The sequence below is a fragment of the Talpa occidentalis genome, unplaced genomic scaffold (assembly GCF_014898055.3).
Source record: "Talpa occidentalis isolate TD23 unplaced genomic scaffold, MPIMG_talOcc4v2.1 talOcc4.5, whole genome shotgun sequence".
In the NCBI taxonomy this organism is placed as follows: Eukaryota; Metazoa; Chordata; class Mammalia; order Eulipotyphla; family Talpidae; genus Talpa; species Talpa occidentalis.
Genome location: NW_023604861.1, coordinates 125,083,215 through 125,105,237, shown reverse-complemented (window position 1 = coordinate 125,105,237; position 22,023 = coordinate 125,083,215). Strand labels below are relative to the sequence as shown.

General features: G+C 47.5%; 2 protein-coding genes across 2 annotated transcripts in view; one reads left to right on the top strand and one right to left on the bottom strand.

The window, feature by feature from the left end:
• Positions 1-554: 554 nt before the first annotated feature.
• Positions 555-21,310, bottom strand: FNDC4 (fibronectin type III domain containing 4). Its single transcript, XM_054687764.1, has 9 exons — positions 21,277-21,310; positions 21,010-21,129; positions 4,289-4,418; positions 2,999-3,048; positions 2,797-2,912; positions 2,360-2,564; positions 1,794-1,883; positions 1,339-1,463; positions 555-1,171 (listed from the first exon to the last, which is right to left on the bottom strand). Exons 1-9 carry the CDS (start codon positions 21,308-21,310, stop codon positions 1,136-1,138), a joined length of 906 nt encoding a protein of 301 aa, XP_054543739.1. The 3' UTR covers positions 555-1,135.
• CUNH2orf16 (chromosome unknown C2orf16 homolog) overlaps positions 21,278-22,023 on the top strand; it is a 28,407-nt gene continuing 27,661 nt past the window's right edge. The window contains 1 exon segment of the mRNA XM_037528320.2: positions 21,278-21,465. Within this exon segment, the coding sequence (XP_037384217.1) occupies positions 21,322-21,465 (144 nt within the window). The 5' untranslated portion in view covers positions 21,278-21,321.

Genomic DNA, 22,023 nt, shown 5'->3' with positions numbered 1-22,023 from the left:
GTGTGAACATAAACATTTAGACTTTGCAGTTATTATGGACTTTGATTTATCAGAGAGAGACAGAGACAAAGGGATTCCCAGGGCAGGGAGGAATAGGAGCACAAGAGGGGGAGCACGTGGAACTAAGGGATCCATTAGTGTCCTCTGCTCTTTCATTTGTCCCAAGACATAACTCAGTCCTTTGCTGACTGAGGGAATCAAAGGAATAAAGTAGTAAGAGGAATGAAGTGAGGAGGTGGGCTGCTAACGTGGGCAGTGAAGATAAAAGGTGACTGTCCCTCATGTGACACAATCTTAGTTTCTTCTATGCAGGAAGAACTTATATTTTTCTCTTCTCTTTCTCTCCCCCTCATCCAACAACAAAGCAAAAGGAACTAGGCTCTAGTTTTCTGCAACCCTTTCTGGCCCCTCTCTGCACTTCCAGGCTAGAGAATTAAAGCAAACAGCTTGAAATGAAAGTCACTGTTATCAGGTTGATGGTGATGTGAGGGACCTTGTATTCAAGGGAAAGGCAGTATGTTTTCCTCATGCCATACAGTATCCATACAGTCAGCTCCAGTTTGTCCAAGAACCTTTATTGGAAAAATGTCCAAGGAGTGAGGTCACCAGCAGCTGGAGGAGCTGCCAGGTGAGAGGGGAGCACCTGAGGCTCCGTGGAAGACATTGGAGTAGTACAGTGCAGCATCCTTCTCCAGGCCCAGGCAATTCCTTCTATTTGCTGGGGCAGGGGAGTACACGCAGAAACACCCCACTCTGAGACATAGAGGCAAGATGTGGGGGCAGCTGGGGATACTGAGAGTCCTGATGCAGGTGGAATGGGGGCCCCATTTGGGACCTAGTAGGAGAAGACTGAACAGGAGACTCTCTCAGGGACCTGGGGCATGAGAGACCATATCCCATCTGTTCCACTCCCCAAGTCCAGGGGCACAGACCTTAACAGACCTACCTTGTGGCCCTGCTCACAGTGGAAAGAGGATTGGTACCGGGCCTGAGATTGTGGGGTGGTATTACTCTCTGGGAGACTGGGATGCTTCAGTCTTGGTCAAATCACCATCTTAGGCTCTCCCTGATAGTCCCCCCTACCCCCAACCATCTCCAGGGTGTCAGTGCAGCTCTCTTCTGGTTGTTTCTTCACTCATACGTCAATGGTGTTGATGGATGGTGACTTTTTCTGTGAAAGAAAATGACGTGAGTCTCTAATGTGAGGAAGGTAGTAGCCTCCTTCCTCTCGGAGCTTCCGTTTTCCCTCTTTTCCTGGCCCCCTTTTGGCTTTCTCCCTTTTCCTGGCTGCCCCCAAGGGCAAAATCACCCGTCCCTCCCTCCCTGGCCCCACATCACCTGTCTTGTCCCCACTGGCCTTCCCTGAGGACTCTGTTCTGGCCCCTTCCCCTTCTCCTTGGGGTTGTTGTTAGAGTCATTGTCCTTGATGATGTCATACTGACGGCAGAAGAGCCCAATTACAGCTGAAAGATAACAATACAATCTGAGCCTTGAGCTCACCCTCCCTGCTCACAGCCTTGAAGGGCAGTGAGACGCCACACCATTTCTAGAAAATCCAAGAAGAAAGTCCTTGAATTTCTGGTGCCCGTGCATACTCACCCCTCTCCATCGTCCTTTCTGGGCTCCCAACAGCCTTCACACCATCTCTTCAAACCTCCTGATCATTCCCCTCAATCAAGCATCTCCCCACGCCATCCCTCCCATCCCCTTTTCTCCCAACAACCTTCACCACCTCCCACTGTCACTGAGCCCCACTCCCTCAATCCCCAGCCCTGCGCCAGCTGCTCACTCACCAGCCCACATGAGCAACACAGCCACGATGATGACCACTTCCCCTGTCTGCAGTGGTCGTTCTCCATCCAGACCCTCCACAGTGATGTCTCCTGAGAAGGAAAGATCCCTGGGTTATGGGGAGCAGCTAGAGAGCTATGACTGTGCACGGTGAAGGATGGAGATGCAGGGGATTAGAGTCCAAGTAGACCCATCACTGGGTCCCCCCTTGTAGCCTCTTTAGGAAGCTTTTGGGGGACAGATGGTTAGAGATCAAAAAGCAGGAGGGCTATAGGTCAGGTACTCCTTCGCACAGACTGCAGCTGCCATGAACCCAGGATGGGGAAAAGGAAGCTCAAAAACCCTTCCCCCAAACGATTCATTATCAGTCTGTCTATACCCAGTTCCCTGCCAACCTGTTTTCCTTCCTTTTCTGGCAGTACAATGAATTAAATCATCCTTCTATTCATCTAAGCTCAAGCTCGACTGATGCCTGCTTTGAGGAAGTAAACAAGAGGCTAAATAAAGGCCACATAAAAAGCCACAGAATGCAAAGCTTTAGGGAATAGAGACTAGGTGAGACCCTCACCTGGGCTTGAACTGTTTGAGGGTAGCCGGTCAGAACCCTTGAGGGTTCGGAAGTGCACCCGAGGCCCTGGGGGGCTCTCTCCGCGAAGGCCGATGCTCCTGACCTGCACAGTGTAGTCGCTGTCTTCCGCCAAGCCCCAGAGGGCACAGGCCCGAGTGGTGGTGTTCACCTCCCGGATCACACGTTGCCCAGGGCCATTCTGTCTCTGCAGGAAGGGGGGGCAGGGGGTAAGTGGCCTTACTCCAGGCCCAGGCCACAGGGTCCAAACCAAACGTGGTCTTGAACCGTCCAAGTGAGATGAAAAGGGCAGCTTGAACCAAGGTGCACCAGCTCCCCAGATTCTCCCACCGCTGGGAGGGGACTTTGAGGGGGAGGAGGAGGTAACCCAAGGAACAGAGACCCAAGGACACAGGTTGGGGGAGCAGAATGATTCATACTTGCTGGGAAATGGAGTAGCCAATGACGATGTTGCCTTCTGGGACGTCCCAGGACACAGTGGCCGAGTTGGCTCTGAGGTGAGTGACTGTCACATTCACAGGAGACGGGGGCCGGTCTGCAGGTGCCAGTGTGTTAACAGGTTAACAGGTTCCACGCACAGGCTAACTCTGGTTAATCCCCACTTCCTCCGCCTTTACTCACCTGCTCGCACAAAGCCCAGGTCACAACTGACCAGCAGGAGGACCGTGGGGCTTAGATAGGAGGAAAGGGGTATCAGCGAAGCCATGGTCCCCACCATGTCCACTGGGAGGCACCGCTAGACATCCAGGTGGGGCTCCTGGAGGTGGCAGGAGTTGTGGGGAGGTCAAGGGCTGCCCCAGAACGCTCGGGTGGGGCAGCAGCCATCCCGGGCTGTCCCCCCTCCCCAGCCCACAGCAGCCCCTGATCCCGGCTTTGCCCCTCGCCTTTCCCACCCCCGCATCACCCGGGGCGCCCCCAGCGCGCGGCTCTGCCGGCCCACACCCACCTCCGCCGGTCCTCGCGGGCGGTCAGGCCTCGGGGGGCTGCTCGGTGCCCAGAGGGCGGCCCATCGCCCGACTCCGCGGCGCTGCCCTTACCCCATCCCGGCGCGGGCCCGGCGGGGCGGGCGGCGCGGGACGGAGCTGCGGGCAGAGGGCGGAGGCGTAGCGGGCGCGGGGCGCGGGGCGCGGGGCGCGGGGCTGCGGTGCCCCCCGCGCGGGGACCCGCCGCGTCGTCCGGGAGTGCGCTGGGGGCGGCGCCGCGCTGCCTGGCGGCTGGCCTGGCTCTCCGGGGCGCGAGGCAGTGCGGCTGCCTCCGCCGGCCCCTGCAGCGGGATGTGACCGACCCGACGAGCCGGCCGCCGCCTTCTGCAGCGCTGGCCCAGCTCGCTCCGCCGCAGCCCGGCCGGGACGCGCGGGCCCGCCCCGCCCCGCCGGGGCTCTCGCCGCCGTCATCCGCCACCCCTCCCCCTCCCTGCCCCCTCCGGGTCCTCTCGGGGCTCCTCCCTCGACCCTTCCAGAGGCGGCCTCCGGCGCCCCCAGCCCCAGGCGATTCCCGCTCGGTCCGAGAGGCGGGCGGGGGCGTCCGGAGCGGCGCAGGTGCGAGGGTCTCGGCACCTGGAGGGCCCCTCCCTCCCCAGAGGAAATCAGCCAAGCAGGGAGCAGGAATTGCACCTCTGGTGCGGGAGGAAAGTAAGAGCGTGGAGAACAGTGGGATCGAAATAGTTGCTTTTTAACGATCTCCTACTTGGAGAGCTGCGTCAGCTCGTAAGTCTTTCCCCCGTTCAGGATGTGGTGCTGGTGCCCTGCACGCTTTCATTCAGCCTTTCATTTATTAAGCAAATATTTGCTGAGTGTCTCTTAAGTGTCTCGCATGTTTGAAGCTGGAATAAAGTGATTATTAAGAGTGATGGGTTTATAGGGAGAAATTTGAAGAGCAGAGACCTGTGTTTCTTGTAGTTCTGCGACTTACTGTGACTTAGAGAAATTGATTGATGTGAGTTTCAGGTTTTCCACCTGTAAATCAGAGAGTCCAAAACCTCCCAGGGCTGTTGTCAGGATCAAATGAGTGCTGGCGAATGAGCTCTCGGGATCTTGCAACACTGTGTGAATGAGAGATCACCGTTAATTTGCACCAATTTGTTAATTACTTCATTCATTCAATAAACGTAAAACTCTTTATTTCATGGTTTGGCTGGGCATGAGATCTGGATGTGAAGACCATTCTGTCTGCTGTGTGATCTTCAGCAACTGACTTACCTTCTCTGAGCCTCAGTTTCATCACCTGGAAAAAACCAGGGTGTCAGGATGCTTAGTGCTAATGTATCCATTATATTCACTTTCCACTGCATGTGAGAAGTGCCCTGTTCAGTGTAAATAAACGTTGGCTAGTGTTGTATTCAGGGCAGATACTTTGGTTTCTGGTTCTCAGTACAGTGTTTCTATTTCTGTGGCACTTTTCCTCTGTAATATCCAGTTCAGTGTGTGCACCCTGGGGCGCTGGGGCTTCTGTTGACGTCCCTCTGAGAGGAGAGAATGAAATGGGGCATGGAGGACTGTGTGGGCTGAGCATGTGATCCAGTTGTGATCCAGAGGATCTGTGTGATCCAGAGGACCAGCTGACGGTACTCTGACTTCTGCTGATCCCGAGAACCCTGATCTCTGGCCTCCTGAGGTTCTTCTAGAACTGGGCTTGGTATTTTCCTGCACTTTGGGGCTCCAGCAACCCTCCCCCGCCCCCCAGAGGGCACTGTATCTGAAGGGCAAGAGGAATGAACGAACCTTGCATTTTCCTTTCCAGGGGTAAAGCAGAGGCTGGAAAGCCTAGGTGCATGCAAAGAGCACCCCAGGAGCTACCTTGGGATTACTGGAGGGCTGGGGCTTAGTGACTGGGAAAGGGTAGAGGCAGAAGTGCTCACAGGAGGTGGTGCTTAGAGAGCCAGGTATTTGGGTTAATCATCACTGTGGCTCAGGGAAAGCTCTGCTAGCTGGAAGCTAAGTCAGTAGGAGAGAGAGTTTGTATGGCTGAAGAGGCAGGCATGACAGTGTATCCACAGTGTGGGACCATGCTAGGCACAAAATGTTGCAACATGTGATTGAGACCTTGGAGCCCAGCAAGTGGGAGGTGAGACCCCCTTCTCTGTGTTGGCTCTCTGCTCTGATTCCTAGAATCAGTTTTCATCTAGATTTCCTTCCACCTGGGGTACTGTTTTCCTGCTGCTCCTTTCCTGATCTGCTTTCCCTAATAGGCCCAGAGTACCAAGTGCAGGCTGTCCTTTGTGTGTGTGTGTGTGGAGTCCAAACCATGTGGCTGCTACACTCCCATCTCCAGGTCAATAGGTGTGTAGAAGAGGCTTTGATTCCCTGCCTATGTCCTTGTATTCCTTCCCTCTAATTGTCTGCCTGAGACAGTGCTGCCAATCACAGAGAAGTCAAACCCACTGACCCAGGACCTGGACAAAGCAGATGCTGAGCAAATCGTTCAATTGCTGGAGCAATGTGAGGCTGGGATCTTCCAGGAAGGCGGGACAGGCAGTGCCTACAGATCAGGTAACCTAGACACATTTCCTGGACTCTGTAAGTAAAGATGCCACCTAGGCCCCTCTCAATCTCTACTCTCAGACCATGGCTCCTAATTCTGGAAACGTGAGAGCTCTCCATCCTTCTCCAGCCCCCCAATCTACTGTCTTTATCCTGGCTTTAGGTCCCTGCCTGGCCTCTCCAGTGACTCTACAGTGAATCATTTTGAATTAGTTCTAACCACAAGGTACCCATGGCTGGGAAAAATTTAAGAGGTGCCTAAGATTCTTCTGCTCCCTGCTAGCTTCTGTTTCCCTCTGCTATTCTTGGCCTCTACCTCTCACTTGTGTAGATCTGTTTTCCTTTCTTCCAGTCCTCCCTCCTGGGGTCTTAATTGTCATCTTATTAATCAGTGATACCTATAATAATTATCTGCATGATACTTTGTAATTGACAAGGTATTTTCACACTCCCCTCATGGAAACCTGTGAAGTTGGTGTTATCGTCTTCATTTTTTAAATGGGAAAACACAGACTTAATATATCTACAAATATATCCAGCTAATAATTGCTAAATAATGATGCTTCTACTTATTTATTTTTAGATACTTTTTTTTAAAGATTTATTTATTTATGCATACAAGAGCTGGGGTATAGGCCAGAGGTGGGGGGGTGGTGCGAGGATTCACCAGAGACAGAGTGGGGAACAGAACAGGCAGATTGACTGAAATACACTGCTGAGGGGAGCAGCGGGCGAGACGGGAGAGGTCTGCCTCGCCATGTGGGCTGCTCCCTGGATGGCCGGGGATCGAACTTGTGCCGCAGAGGCTACGTATTGCTTCATAGTGCAGTGCTTAACCCCTTGCGCCACCAGGGAGGCCCTATTTTTATATACATTTAGATGATGAAGCTGCTTTTTGTCTTATCTGGAGTAAGTAGGGATTGGAATAAGTAGTTAAGTCAGAGTTGAGACTGGTTTCTTTCTCAAATCCTATGTTCTTTTTGCTATATTACACTGCCATCATCTTTTCCCTTCAGTCATTAAAGGAGGGTCAAGAATTCTCCCTAATTCCATTACTTCCATTGCTGATAGAGACAATGATTTGTCCAACCTGAGCTGGCACCTGGCAACCTGAACCTCTGCCCTTCCTCAGGAGCTGAGGGAAGTGGTGCTATTTCCATGCCGATTCTCCAGGTACTCTACTGCCCTCTCTGGCTGCTCAAGTCCCCCACCCCCACCTTCCCACCCCATTCCCCTTTCCTGAGAGCCTTGTGCCACCAGGTTCCCTTTCTCTCTCTAAATGTCAAAGCTCAGAGAAGGGGAGATTGTTCAGCCCCCAGTGGTCAGGTGGGGTTTTGTGGGTGCCCTCCCTCAGGAGTGTTAAAAAAACAACGAGAAAGCAGATTCTTAGGCTCTTGTATGAGAGGTCTGATGTTGTAGGTTTAGGGTAACACCTTAAAGTATCTATTTTGGGGGCCTCCCTGATGACAATCTATTTTGGGGGCCTCCCCGGTGGCACAGCAGGTTGAGCGCAGCGCTGTGGAGCTGGCCACAGCCTCTGCAGCATGGGTTAGATTCCCGGCCAGCCAGAGAGAGTCTCACATGGCAGCCAGCCAGTGAGATACCCATATGGCACTGCAGACCTCTCCTATCTCGCCTGTTGCTCCCCTCAGCAGTGTTTTCAGTGTTCTGCTCCCTGCTCTGTCTCTGGTGAACTCTCTCATCATCCTGCGCCTCTGGCCTGTACCCCAGTTCTTGTATAAATAAATAAATCTTTTTAAAAAAGTATCTATTTTGGGGAAACATAAAGCCCTCCACTTTTTCCCTACACCAGGCTCCCTTTGTGGCAGGTGAGATGCTCTACAGCATGGCCAACCCAGTCATCCTGCTAGTCCTGGTTAGACTTAAACTTTACCAACTGTTAGGTGTTGTTCTTGATGCCCAGCCAGGGAAGTCTCTAAATAAACCATCTGAGTGGGCCACCTGATCAAGCTGAGGGCCTCCAGTCCCTGCAGGGATTCTAGGGAAGGTTTGTTTATGGTTCAAGAGCAGCTCTGTATTTTTAGTGATGATTTGGGGGAGAGAGAGGAGCTGGTTCTAAGTACTTTTTCAACCCATAGATTCCAGGTTTGTAGTGTTACTAGTATAAAGGTATAAATGAGTCTTAAGTACTCTTGACCTTGCTCCTTTTAATGGAGAACTCTCTTTTACCAACAGTGTAAAATCTGCTGCAGTGGATGCTAATTTCAGGCACTGTGACTAAGTGAAAGGAAGGATTTCAAATAATGTAGGCGTGGAGATCTTCCAGTTGTTCCTTAAATCAGTGGCTCCCAATCTTGGCTGATCTTCAGAGTCGTCTGAGAAGCTTTTTAAATATACAGATTTTTGACTCCACTCCAAAAGTTCTGAAGCCAGCTCTCAGGGTGGGTGTGGGGCCGAGAAATAGGTAGTTTTTCAAAAACAAAACTTCTCAGGTGGGTTTTGATAGCCAGCCAAGTTTGGGAATCTTGGTTTTAGATCCTCTCTCTCTCTGATTAGCTGTCTTCTGTCTTTGATCTCTAGGAAGTTTCAGAAGTAGTTTGAGGACCAATTATAGGAAACACTTCACACAATATGAGGATGTAATAAGTGTAACTTGTTTGCCCTGGAAGGCAGATGAAAAAAAATAGTTTAAGAAGGAATGGAATTTTTGCAGAAACATAATGATAAAGTGAAATTAGGGAGGCCCTAGAGAGGCCCTGGAACTCTGAGATCCTGCCACAATGGTTGATTCACAAGTTATCCCTTAGCCCAGCTGACAGAGGTCATCTGCAGAAGATCCGGTGTTCTGAGATGACGTGGTTGCATCTAGCAAGCAAATCTGTTGTTCTCCTGTCTCATTGACATTGTTTTGTTCCTTATTAATTTATTCAAGGGATGTTCAGTGACTGGTAGGTGTTCCTCTTCATACCTTGCAGGTTGGCTCTCTTACTGGGAACTATTATCCCTCCCGAGGTATCGAGGGGTTTACTATTTGAGGCGCTTTCTAGAATCTATGTCCAGGAATGGGAAGTGCTTTCCTCAGACTGAAAATAAGGTGACAGTTTGAACATGCCACATGACAGGCATTTTCTCAGGAGCCTGTAGAGCGGGTGGCTAATGTGGACATGTGTTGTCTTGGCTTTGTTCTAGACTTAAGTTGAGGAATGTTTTTTTTTTTAAAGATTTATTTATTTATACAAGCACTGGGTACAGTCAGAAGCGCGGGAGGGTGAGAGAATTCACCAGAGCCAGAGCAGGGAGCAGAGCAGGAAGAAGGACTGAAGTACACTGCTGAGGGGAGCAGCGAGGGGCAGGAGAGGTCTGCGCGCCATGTGGGACCCTCCTTCGGTGGCCAGGGAGCAGCCGGGGATCGAACTGGCGCTGCAGAGGCTGCGGGCAGCTTCGCAAGCCAGCGCTCAACCGCTGCGCCACCGGGGAGGCCCGGAATGTTTTTGTTTTTTAAAGATATATTTATTTATGAATACAAGAGCTGGGATGCAGGACAGAGATGTGGGGGGAGAGAGGATTCACCAGAGACAGAGTGGGGAGCAGAACAGGCAAATGTACTGAAATACACTGCTGAGGGGAACAGTGAGTGAGATAGGTGAGGTCTGCTGTGCCATATGGATTAGTTCTCTGGATGGGGATTGAACTCATGCTGCAGTAGCTGTGGTGAGCTTCATAGTGCTGCATCCTCACCCCTTGTGCCACCAGGGAGGCCCCAAGTTGAGGAATGTTTTATTAGCCCTCAGCCTTGGGGTCCAGGGACATAGAGCTCCTATGAACTCCCAAACACATCTCTCCTGGAAGTTGCTGAGCTTTGCTGAATCCCAATGGAGTCTTTGATCCTGACTGCCCTTTGAGGTCCTCCCTTTAGATACTCTAGACCATCTCTTGGTCTCTGTCTCTCTGTGGACCCTGGGAATGACCCCATTGAAGACTGGAGTCCAACATTTGGACAAATGGCAGTGCAGATGCAGACTTCACAAGAGAAACAGGAAGTTTCTCAGTCCTGCAGGAATGCTCAGTCCTGCATTTGGGGTAGAATCTTTCCCCATTCCTCTCCTCTGTCCTCACCTCAGGGTGGCCGACCACTTCCTTGGGGCCTGTGATTTTAGGTTCTCTCACATCTTGTCTAAATTCTTGGCATTGTGTGTCGAATAAATGTTGTCCATCAAATCCTATTTTTTTCATTTCCACTTTCACCTTAAGATGTATTATTTCTATCCTGACCCTGTCTCTTAAATCCGTAATCATCCAATACCTAAATAGTCTAGAAGCTCTGGTTTAAAGACGCTCTTTTGCATCTATGAGTAAAAAGATTTGATAGAACTGGTGAATTGTTTTGTGTGTCTTTTGTAAGTTTAAATGTCAACTATGGGCTTAAAAGAAAAGGAATGCAGATTCAATTTTCTGCCTTGCTAAGCTTCTCCAAGATTGGGGGGAGCCTCTGGCACTCATGTTTTTTTTCTTCTTGCACGAATGATTCTCACTATCATCATCTGTGCCTGTTTTGACCTTATAAGGACTTTAGTCAAATCCTGCCCATGCCCCTCTGCCAGGGATGGATGGGCACATGTGTGACATCTCCTTCCTCTTCCTCTTATGAGACAGGAAGCCAGGAATTCCATATGACGCTCAAGTTCCAGCTCTTTCCCCTCCCACATGCTCATGTCTCTTCCTCCTCTCCTCTGGTAATACTTGGATCATCTTGTTGCTGTAATCTCTTTACCCATTTGGTGTGTTGTCTTACATATCTGTACCATTATAGTAACTTGCCTCGTTGATCTGCCAAGGGGCATGAAATGTGTTTGGATTGGCAACCTGCTATTAAAAAATGGGGAGGGGGAGAAAGCTTTGGGGGAAAAAAACCCTTCTCTGAAAAAAGCCTTGAGGGAAAAAAACCTTTGAAAAAAGCTTATTCCTGGTTAACAGGAGATCTCGTCACTGTGGCTTCCTCCCTAGTGTCCTTAATGTACCATCTTTCAGACCAGAAGTGGCTTCCTCTTTCCTCTTTCAGTTAAACCCTCAGCCCTCCTCACCGCACACTGGGGACCACCAATACTAGCTTGCATGTCCAAGAGTTGCTGGTGAGTGAACTCCAGGAAACTCCAGGACTTCCTTCCTCTCTCACTTCCTCCTGGGTGTCATCACCTCCTAAGCCCAAGAGCTCTGTGGCTCCTCGTGGTGAAAGGTAGAAGTGCCACTGAGGTCCTGTTACTGGCAGCCCACAGGACTGTGGACCAGTGCATGGGGGCATCTCAGAGAGAAGGATGCTCTGGACAAGGGAGTCAGGTAGAGGGCAGGATGGCGGGGGTGGGGCAGGGACAGGCTCTGCTCTTCCCTGTGCATCTTTCTCTAATCTCCGGCCTTTTCTCACTGGGATCCCTCCTCTCACACCCTGACCGCTGACCCTTTCTCATCCTTGGCAGAGGGGCATGGGCAGGATTTGCTAAAGTCCTTACAAGGTCAAAGCTTATAATGATGATAGTGAGATTCATTCGCTCTACAAGAAAAAAACATGAGTGCTAGAAAAAGGCCAAGTGCACCTAGTTGGCTGGCAGGCCCTTGGCATCTCTGCCTTCATGGAGGGAGCTGAGTGAATCCACACCTTAGGTGCTGGGGGCACTCCATTCCAGACTTTCTTCTGATCCCTCCTGATCCAAACCAACGCGTCTACTATGCAACCACTTTCTACTTGTGATCTCTGGGGGTCCTCAAGCAATGTCCATCTTGCTCTATCTAAATGGGTATTTCAGTCAAATGCGCCTTCCTTCGAATCCCCACTCAGTCCTGATCCCTCAACTCCTAGGTTTGTGCTTAGCTGTGGCCTCCCATGTGTGTTACTTCTCACCCTTCACCCCATTTACCACTTTCCTCCCAGCCCCCAAACATAGAAACTTCCCTTCCAATGAAGTCCATCACTCCTTTCTCTCTGACCTTGAACTTTCCAGATTTGCAAGATATCCATGGCTTTCTCATTGGTGATCGCAGCAGTGACATGTTTAGCCAGAAGGCTGAGCTGATCAACCAAGTGGGAAGATGTTGGGACTTGGGAAAATGGTGAAGATGACTGGTGTGGAGAGGGTGGAAAAAACGGGGAAGGTGGAGAGAGGTGGGGGAGCACAGAGAGGTAGTCCAGAGAAGCAAATATGGCTTAGAGGTCATGAGGCTGTGGGGGGCATTACAAGGAGTATGGAAAACTTTGCATTTGTCTTCCAAACCTGGCTCTAGTCCAGTGCTCGTCCGCCAACTTGGTGCATCATCTTTGGCAAAACACATCACCTCGGTGAATCTCCGTTTTATCATCTATAGACAAAAGCTCTGGACTAGATGTTCTCTAAAATCCTCTTTAGTCTCCAGCTCTGGAGTTTTTCATGTGAGGGACCCTCCCATCTTCTTCTACCTCAGGGGGACTTCTCCCAGGGGGACTTCATTTTCATCCTGGATGGTGAGAGGCAAGATGGATGTGGTGGAAGCAATAGAGTGACTCAGAGAAGCTGGTTTTTTTTTTTTTTTTCTGGATTTTAGTGAGTGCTCAGAGGGAGGGACAGGGACGTGTGTCTTGACTGGAACCTGGGGGAGAGCAGGTGGAACAGCCAGTCTTTCTTCTCTGAGATCCTCCCCCTCTTCTAGATAGCCTCTCAAGGTGCAGGCCCTGGTGAAGCAGGTGAAAGAGTAGACCTCCAGTATCCAGGTTGGCACACAGCCCTGTGGGGCAGTCCTTGCCAGTGAGTGTTCAACCTTGAGGAGAGGACCTTGGGCAGCAATTACAGTGAGTGTTCAACCTTGAGGAGGGGACCTTAGGCAGCAATTACAGCCAAGCTTCCTGATGATGGGCTCCTGGTCCTCTTTCCACCTCTTCAGACTCTTCTGAAGAAGCTCTTTCCCTCCATTGTCAGTATGACAAGGCCACTGGTTTTCTTTGAATATGAAGGGAGCTTTGTCCAGGTGTGGGGAATGAGAAGGTAATATCTGCAGTGAGGAGCTCAGAGGAGGAGGAATTCTAACAACTAGAAAACCCAAGACTGAAAAGTAGAAAGATTTGACTTCCACAAAGCCAGTAGAAAAAGTTCCTGTGATATCACATCACTAGAAGCTTCTAAGACAATGGGCTTCTGGGTTCAGTTCTAAGACGCAGGACATGCAGGATAGGCCGCCGATCACCTGACACATGCTCATGTGCTTTTGTCACAGGTAATTGTTGACACTGTGGTCATCACCTGTCTTCAAAAGCTTTTAAGGCACATTTTGTTTTGCAAGTTGTCCTATGCAAAATTCACGGCAGATAATATTACACTGATGTAGTAAAGTGCTTACTAATGAAATTATAATGCAGAATAAGCTCAGATAATTATCATACAAATGATAACCAGTTTGGGTGAACTATGTACTTGAGTGTGGAGTGGGCATCAAGACATCTGGGTGCCAGGTCAGCTCTTCTGTATGATCCAAGAGAGAAAGAAATATTACATCTCTGCTCCTCCGTTTCCTCACATGACACCTCTCCACCATCAGGAGCAGAATCATGACCCTGAGGGTTTGTCCTGGAGAAATGTGGTTTCATTCACTATTCAAACCATCTGATTCAGGAAGCTTCCTAGCTCAGACAACAGCTGGCAACCCATACCCAGAACTCAATGGAAGCCCTTCACTCCTGAGCAAAGATCCAAGGTCCTTAAAATGTCTATCTTTGTCTTTCCTTCCAAATGGTCTTCTTTGGTCACAATTTACTTTTGGGCATATTTTCCACATTCATTCAAGATCTCATGTCTTCTAAGAAGTCTTCTCCAAGCCACATTGCCTAGACCGCGCCGATATGTTACATACCTCTCCACACACTTATAGGTTCCATTATATGGTCATAATACCAATGGACATATAAGTCTTTGGACTTTACAGAATATTTAATATCTCAGTTCTCATAACAATTCCCCTAAAGAATGTATGTTTAATGTCCCCATTGCACAGATAAAGAAGCTGAAACTAGGAGATGAAGGAATTGTTATCATGGACACATAGCTAAGACAGAAGTCAGAACTTGAATCCAGGTCTTGTAACTGTATTTCAATGTACAAAATAAATTTCAACCCTATATATGAGTGGAGTCAAATTATTGTATTCATTTATTCAGCAATTATTTTTAAAGCACCTATCACATGCCAGTTATTGTTCCAGAGACAGGAGATATAGTAGGTGATGGTAACCTGTGATCTTTTTTTTAAAAAAATATGCTTTTAAAGAAAATAGAAATCATGGGCCTCCCTAGTGGTGCAGGGAGGGGTTAAGACACAACCTATGAAGCTGTCCCCAGCCTCCATGGTGCAGCAGACCTCTCCTAACTCGCCCACTGCTCCCCTCAGCAGTGTACTTCGGTCGAACTGCCTGTTCTGTTCCCCACTCTGTCTCTGGTGAGTCCTCTCACCCCCCCACACCTCTGGCCTATACCCCAGCTCTTGTATTTATAAATAAATAAATCTTAAAAAAAAAAGAAAATAGAAATCATAATAGTAATACATTTTATTGTAAAAACATTAGGAAACACAGAAACCAAAAGAAAAAAAATCATCATTAATCTACTATATTACAAAACAAACAAAAAATCTAAAAAACAATTACAATTTAAAAAATCACCAATTGTAGACAATTTTTTAGAATGTCTTTCTAGTCTTCTTTTTAATGCATATTTGCATACATTTATACAAAAATAGAACCATTTATAACATGCTATTTTTATCTCCATTTAAAATTATGAACCTTCCTGTACTAATATGATGGCATCATAATTTTTAATGTCAACATAGTACTCCTTTATAGCTACTGAAATTTGTTTATTCTAACCACAATTGTCAGATGTTGTTGATAGTTTCCATATTATGATTTTATTAAAATACTGCCCCAAACATTCATATATATATATATGTTTGACTATTTCATTAGGATAAACCTCTAAAATTGGAACCAGTAGGTCAAAGGCTATGTAGAGTTTTAAAGCTTTTGGATACATATGGTCAAACTGAGCTCAAATTGCTTCTTCCCCCAGACTCTTATATATACTAAGCTGCATCTTCTTTCTAATCTTTACTAATCAGCAAAACAAAAGGCATTTCAGTGTTTTTTTTAATTTATATTTCTTTAATTACTATGGAGATTGACTAAAGATATATATAGGCCATTGAATTTTTTTTCTTTTGTGTACTGCTTCTTCATGTCTTTGGGGTATATTCAACCATTCTTTTGGGGGTATTTTTTTTCTTACTGGCCTATAAGAATGGGTATAAAATAGCTAGGACAAAGCCTTTTTTTCTTGTTCTGTACTTTCCCCAGTTTATTATTTTGTTTTGCTTCTATGTGTTCGAAATGATTTTTACATCATCAAATCTATTAAAACTCTGTCTTTTGTGTGATTCAATTTTTATCTTCTAAATGTATTGAGATTGTTTGAAATAAGGAAGTTTTCAATAGGGTTTGTAAATTCTTAACTGTAGAATTTTTTTTAAGATTTATTTATTTATTTTATGCAAGAACAAGGGTACAGGCCAGATGCTCAGGAGGGTGAGAGGATTCACCAGAGACAGAGTGGGGAACAGAACAGGCAGACTGATGAAATACACAGCTGAGGGGAGCAGCGGGTGTGACAGGAGAGGTCCGCTGTGCCATATGGGACCCTCACCAGGCCCGTGGGGATTGAACCAGTGCTGCAGAGGCTGTGAACAGCTTCACAGTGTGGCGCTCAACCGCCTGCGCCACCGGGGGAGGCCCTGTAGAATTTTTTTGATGTAAATTCCCTTCACACATATATTTAAAAAAAAAAATTCAAACCTACAGAAAAATTGCAAGAATAATACAAGGAATACCCAATTAAAATCTGGGAACCCTATGTGAAAGGAATTAATCGATGAGCAATTAGTGAGCACCCACCAGGTCCCTAAAATAACCTTTTCAAATGACTGGAACCAGCCAATCAACTGGGGGAAAAATGCTCTGTGTTCTTGTTCTTTTAGTTCCTTCTGTTTCTGAATTTTTAATTTTATTTAAAAACTGAACCACTATAATTTTTTTTCACTAAATCTATCTTTATTGTTTTTGGTAAGTCTCTATCTTAACTTTTACATTGCAAATTCAATACCTGAATTGGTATGTGCTGTAGCTGTAAAACACACACTGTATTTCAAAGACATAGTACAAAAAGTATTGTAAAATACCTCACAGTTTTTAATATTGTTTACATGTTGAAATTATAAATTGACTAAGTTGGATTAAATAAAACATTATTAAATTTTACTTTTTGAATACAGTTACCAGAAATTAGAAAATTTTATTTTTTTAAACGATGTATTTATTTATGCATATAAGAACTGCACTGGGGTGTAGACCAGAGGTGTGTGTGTGTGGGGGGGGATGTGTGTGTGAGAGAGGATTCACCAGAGACAGAGTGGGGAGCAGAGCTGGTGGATCTACTAAAATACACTGAGGGGAGCAGCAGGTGAGACAGGAGAGGTCTGCTGTGCCATGTGGGTTGCTCCCTGGCTGGGGATGGAACCCATGTCGCAGTGACTGGTGAAAGCTTAATAGCGCTGTGGCTTAACCCCTGTGCTACCAGGGAGGCCTGAAACTAGAAAATTTTAAATTACCTATGTGATACATTATATTTCCATTGGAGAGTGCTGAGTTGGACAGCTAAGAGGTGCTGACAAAATTTGGTTATGGAGGATACTGGAGTGTATGAGTTCAGTTTTAGGTTACCAGCCTATGGGGTTGAAGGGACATGGCTAAAAATGTGCCAAATTTGCCCTTCATTCTTCAGTTTAACCCAAACAGTCTAGGTCTGTCATTTGGCTTTACCCTAATTTTCCCTTAGGCCTGGGATTGTGAGTTTAGGAGTGCCTACAAGGCTGCATTCTCTACTGCCTCTAGAGCCAATTCCAGAAGCCCAGCCTCCATTCTCCTGCTTCTTTATCTTCCCTTGACCCCATTCTGAGCTGCTCTGGTCTTCTGGCTCAACACTCAACTTACCATTTTTTCCGCAGTGATTCTTTTTTTTTTTTTTTTTTTTTTTCTGTGGGACCCTCGCCGCCGGCGGTCCCACAGCCAAGTGCTTAACCGCTGTGCCACAAGGGGAGGCCCTCCGCAGTGATTCTTGAGACAGCCCCAGGCTCTATGCAGAGACCTTCCTGCAAGGACCTTCCTCCATGCAGAGACAGCCCCAGGCTCCATCGAGACCTTAGTCCAAAGGATCCGCTTTCCTTCGCCATCATGGGATGATAATCGGGCTGCTCCCAGCTCCTGCCACCTCTGAGTTGCACACAAGAGAGAACAGGTATCCTTCCTCTGCTAGTCATTCAACAAACACTGTTTCAATGTGTCAAGAACTTTTCTTAGTACTGGGTTTCAAACCTCCATGACACTACAAGATGCAGTGTGTTTCAGGGAAGATGTGATTGTGACAAGTAACACAGAGGTGTGAAATAGGGGTACTATAAGTGGGTGCAGAAAAGGATCTTCTGTTCTGCCTTGGAGGGGAATGGGAAAAGACCCACCTCCTCACCACTTTCAAATCTGATGACTGCCTTCTATTCTTTTATCCATCTTGGTGGCTTTTGACTCCCACACAAAATGCTCTGGCTCCTCCAGGGCTCTTCTGCAAGTGACCTCACTCTCTCAGCTCCAGCTCTTCCTGCTTCTTCCCCCATAAGTAATCCCCAAGGCCTCACAGAGCCTGTTACCCGTTTTTCATCCCTGGGGCTCCTGTGCACTGGCTGTGGCTCCCTCTGTCTGGGAGGCTGTCTGGTGCACCCTCACTGGGCCAGGTGGGGAATGCGGTGCTGAATCGCTGGAAACTGGGGCCTCCCTTGCAATGAACTGGACATCTCAGAAACCATTGCACATGAAGGGCCAGCCCAGCCTAGCTCATGGGGGTCTTGTGCCAGCGGCACCTGGGGTGGGAAGAGACCCAGTCTGGAGTGGCTCCCTTAGACCCCCACCCCTGAGAACCTTTCCACACGGGCTAGTTCTTCCTTCTTGACCCATGGGTCTCCACTTTCATTGGTGTATTCTGATTTCAGAAATAAAGCCCAATGTCTTCTTTTGGAAAGTTAACCTTCCAAACTCAGGAGCTCCCTGTCAGTAGATCACAGATGGGGCAAGATGAGTGGTGTGGGTTGGTCCCAACTGCATGTTTGTCTCTTTAGCCTCCTTGCCCCCACCCCATCTCATTGGTCAGCGATGCAAATCTTATTCCAGCATCTCTGTATTCCCCATCACCAACACTTACACATATACCATGCTTGCACAAACACACAGATCACACAAACAAGGAGAGGTGGGAATTTAGATAATCCCAGGAGAAGAGAGAGGTTGTGTCTTCCTCAGGAGACTCCCAGGGGAGAAAAAAGAATTTCCAACTAGGGATGATAGTTCCCTTGTCACCTGAATGAATGGAAGAATGAATGAATGCTACATCCACCGTTAGATCATAAAGTGAGTTACATCCCCTGCCCAGTGTTTGTAAGAAGAACATAAGGATTCCCCTGGGAGTGCTGAACACCCACACTGGTGTTGGGACTCAGCAAACACTAGAAACCCCAGTCTGTACATTTTAGACTTCAGCTGTCACTTGTTTTGACAAATCAGTCACCCTCGCTCATCCCAGACCCATGCCAACACTTCAGTGCCTGTGACGTGTCTCAGAGTAGACAGCTGGCTCCCCCTTGTGCCGGAGAAATATCCATGTAAAAGATACCCAGGGCTCCAGTGATAAAACTTTTCTCTAACTCACTGAATCTCTAGGCAGGCAGTGACTACTAAAAAGCCAAATTTCGGTTTTATGAGGGTAAAGGAAGCAACCTTTTAAAGACAGCCATAGTGCCCTCTAGATGTGTGTGGGCCTCTAGCCTCTATCTGAGCTCACTTTTCCTATTTTACATGTATAGGTTCAGTCCTACCTCCGATTTTTAACCAGTGTCCCTTTCCTCAACCACCAGTCCCATAAGGCCTTCTCAGTGTCATCCCTGTGGTTCTCATCCTCCACAAACCCCATGGCCCTTGCCTTCTGAAGTGATACTTATACAAGCGCTTCTGAGCCTGGGGGATATTTTACTTTTGTCATTCTCATAGCCCTAGGAGTCTGAGACATCTTTTCACAGTTCCAGAATGGAGACTAAAGGGTACCCAGAGACAAAGAAATAGCAAAGTCCAGAATGGCCAGGTAAGGCCACCACCAAATGAAATGGGGCAGAGGAGCCTGAAGTTGTCCTAATAGCAAGTCCCCAGGTCCAGGTTCCATCAGGGAGCCTTGATGGAGACTCTACTGAAGACCTCGTAACCCTGCCACTAGAGAATCCTCACAACCCTGTAGCCTCAAGGCAGGACCAGGGATGTCCAGAGAGTTCTCCAAAGCTTGCTGGATGGTGGTTGAGACCTGATATTCACAGTGAGGAGCAGATCATGGAAATGTTAGAACAGGAGCGGTTCCAGGCCGTCCTGAGCAGCTCAGAGATTGGGCACAGAGATGTCAGTCTGGGGCCTCCCCGGTGGCGCAGCGGTTGACCGCTGGGTTGCGAGGCTGCCAGCAGCCTCTGCAGTGCCGGTTCGATCCCCGGCTGCTCCCCGGCCACTGGAGGAGTGTCCCACATGGCGCGCAGACCTCTCCTGCCCCCGCTGCTCCCCTCAGCAGTGTACTTTGGTCCTTCTACCTGCTCTGCTCCCTGCTCTGGCTCTGATGAATTCTCTCACCCTCCCGCGCTTCTGATTGTACCCAGTGCATGTATAAACAAAAACAAACAAACAAACAAATAAATAAATAAAACATGCCTCTATATTAAAAAAAAAAAGAGATGTCAGTCTGGTCAACCTACACGTGACAACTAATCACAGGTTCTCTTTGTTGTGAGATCTAGCTGGGAAATCTGAACCTCAGTTTTTTCTTTGCACTTGTCTTTTATGGTATCTGGACCTATCTTTTTTTTTATAAAGATTTATTTATTCATGCATACAAGAACTGGGGTACAGGCCAGATGTGCGGGAGGGTGAGAGGATTCACCAAAGACAGAGTGGGGAGCAGAACAGGCAGACTGACTGAAATACACTGCTGAGGGGAGCAGTGGGCGAGACAGGAGAGGTCTGCCGCGCCATATGGGTTGCTCCCTGGCTGGCTGGGGATTGAACCTGCACTGCAGAGGCTGCAGATAGCTTCACAGCACTGTGCTCAACCATCTGCACCACCAGGGGAGGCCCTGGACCTGTCTTTGAGGGAGCGAGCTCTATTTCTTGGGGATGGAACTCTGGGAGGAGTTGCTCTGCAATCTTGCTGGACCAGTCAGCCTGCTCCTTGTTTTTGCTTGCTGGATGCCTCCTTTCTTGCACTTTGTAAGATGCTCCAGTATGTTTTTATGTATTCAAAGCAGTCATTGCTTTAACTCTTCAAATTCTTAATTCTCACTGCATTGGCATAATTGGTAGATTCTGTAACTCTACCAGTAACTCATTTGGGTTGTCCATGAATTATTAAAGTTTGGTCTTTCAAAATAACTAAAACTACACATAACCTTAGTCTAGGTATAAAGAAAACCTTAGAGAACCTCCAATTTAAGGACATTTTACAAAAGACCTTCCAACTGTAGATTGATTCCTTATAAATTTTGTTTATAGTGAATTAACTCTAGAGAATTCAGTCAACTCTGGGTTTAATGACAAAGTAAGTTCTAGACTTGGAAAATAAGCACTGGATTCTACAGTAGAATGATCCTCTAAGGTGGTTTCATTTCCTTATATTACATTTCTCCTCTGTCTCAGTGCAACAGCAACTAGGAAATTGGAGTGAGGAAATCATGTATCTCATGTTTTCTGAGAGTACCTACTTAACTACCTTAGCTTTCTTTTTTTTTCTTTTTTTTAATTTAAATTTTATTTTTATATTCCCCATACAATTACAACCCCCTTATTTTGACCCCAAGCCCTCCTTTCCCCGCCCCCCACCCCCCACAGAGTGTCTCTGGTTCATAGTTGTTTGTTGATTTTGATATTTTCTTTCTTATAGTTATTCTTTTTCCTGGTCCCTTATTTAAGTTTTCTAGATTCCTGTATCTTAGCTTTCTTACGTGTAATTAGCCCTGTAGTCTAATTTGGAATTGGAATGAACATATGATATCATACCTGGACGCCTGGTGCCAGAGAAGATGTTTGTAGGGCAGAACAAACAGTCCACTGGACAGTCTGTGCCTTTGAAACCTTGCCTCCATTCACTGCACTTTATGACAAATTGTCCAGCCCAGTCTTAGATGAGTTCTTCCCTCCATGTTGGCTGTGAGCAGAGCCCACGAGCAGCCGCAGGCAGGGGCAGCAGATGGGCAGGGCACACTGGTTGAAATCTGTCACGTTTTCCTCGGAATGCCTATTGTGATGTCATATGGAGTCACAGGCTTGAAGGAGAAAACTGTTTGGCTGAGAAGGGCATGGGGTTGAGTAATGTCGCCGATTTGGGGGCTGGACATCCCAGTGCCATCATGTCTCAGCCTTCTACTATTATTGGGTTTCCTTGCTTGGGGGCTTTGGGAGCTGTTTACCGCGAAACAGAGCTGGGAGCGAGTGGCAGCCAAGATAGACACAGAGGTAGGTGATGGACTCTCTTTTGAAATCCACTGTTCCCTGTCATTGCCCCTGAAGCTATAGAAATTCCTACATCTCAGATGTTGGGAGGAACTGAATGGGAGAAAGAAGGGAGCAGAGATAGTGCCTGTGAGTATCTTTCTAGAAGTCACTCTCAATCTTTTCCCATTAATTCATTTCAACAAACCTGAGACTTATCATATGTGGCAGCAAACTAGACACTGAAGAAGAATAAAGAACCATTCCCACCTTCTGGGTGCTCAAGATGAAGTGGGGGGAGACAGTCAAGGAAGTATATACAAGGGAAGAGAAAGTAATGAGTTAATAGAGGTCTATCATTAAAGACATGGGAGGTAAAGAGAGTATTTTGAGCTATTAGATGCCTTCTGGGAGAGCTCAGGTTTGACTTGTGCTTTTGAGGAAGACTAGGATTTTATTTTATTTTTTAAAAATATTTACTTGAGAATTTATTTTTTTTTTAAGATTTATTTATTTATTTATACAAGCACTGGGTACAGTCAGAAGCGTGGGAGGGTGAGAGAATTCACCAGAGCCAGAGCG

Coding starts and splice junctions, on each gene's coding strand:
- FNDC4 (XM_054687764.1), bottom strand. CDS start 21,310: ATGCCCTTCTCAGCCAAACAGTTTTCTCCTTCAA. Junction 21,130..21,276: donor CAAACAGTTTTCTCCTTCAA/GCCTGTGACTCC, acceptor AACTCATCTAAG/ACTGGGCTGGACAATTTGTC. Junction 2,565..2,796: donor GCTACTCCATTTCCCAGCAA/GTATGAATCATT, acceptor CCCTTCCTGCAG/AGACAGAATGGCCCTGGGCA.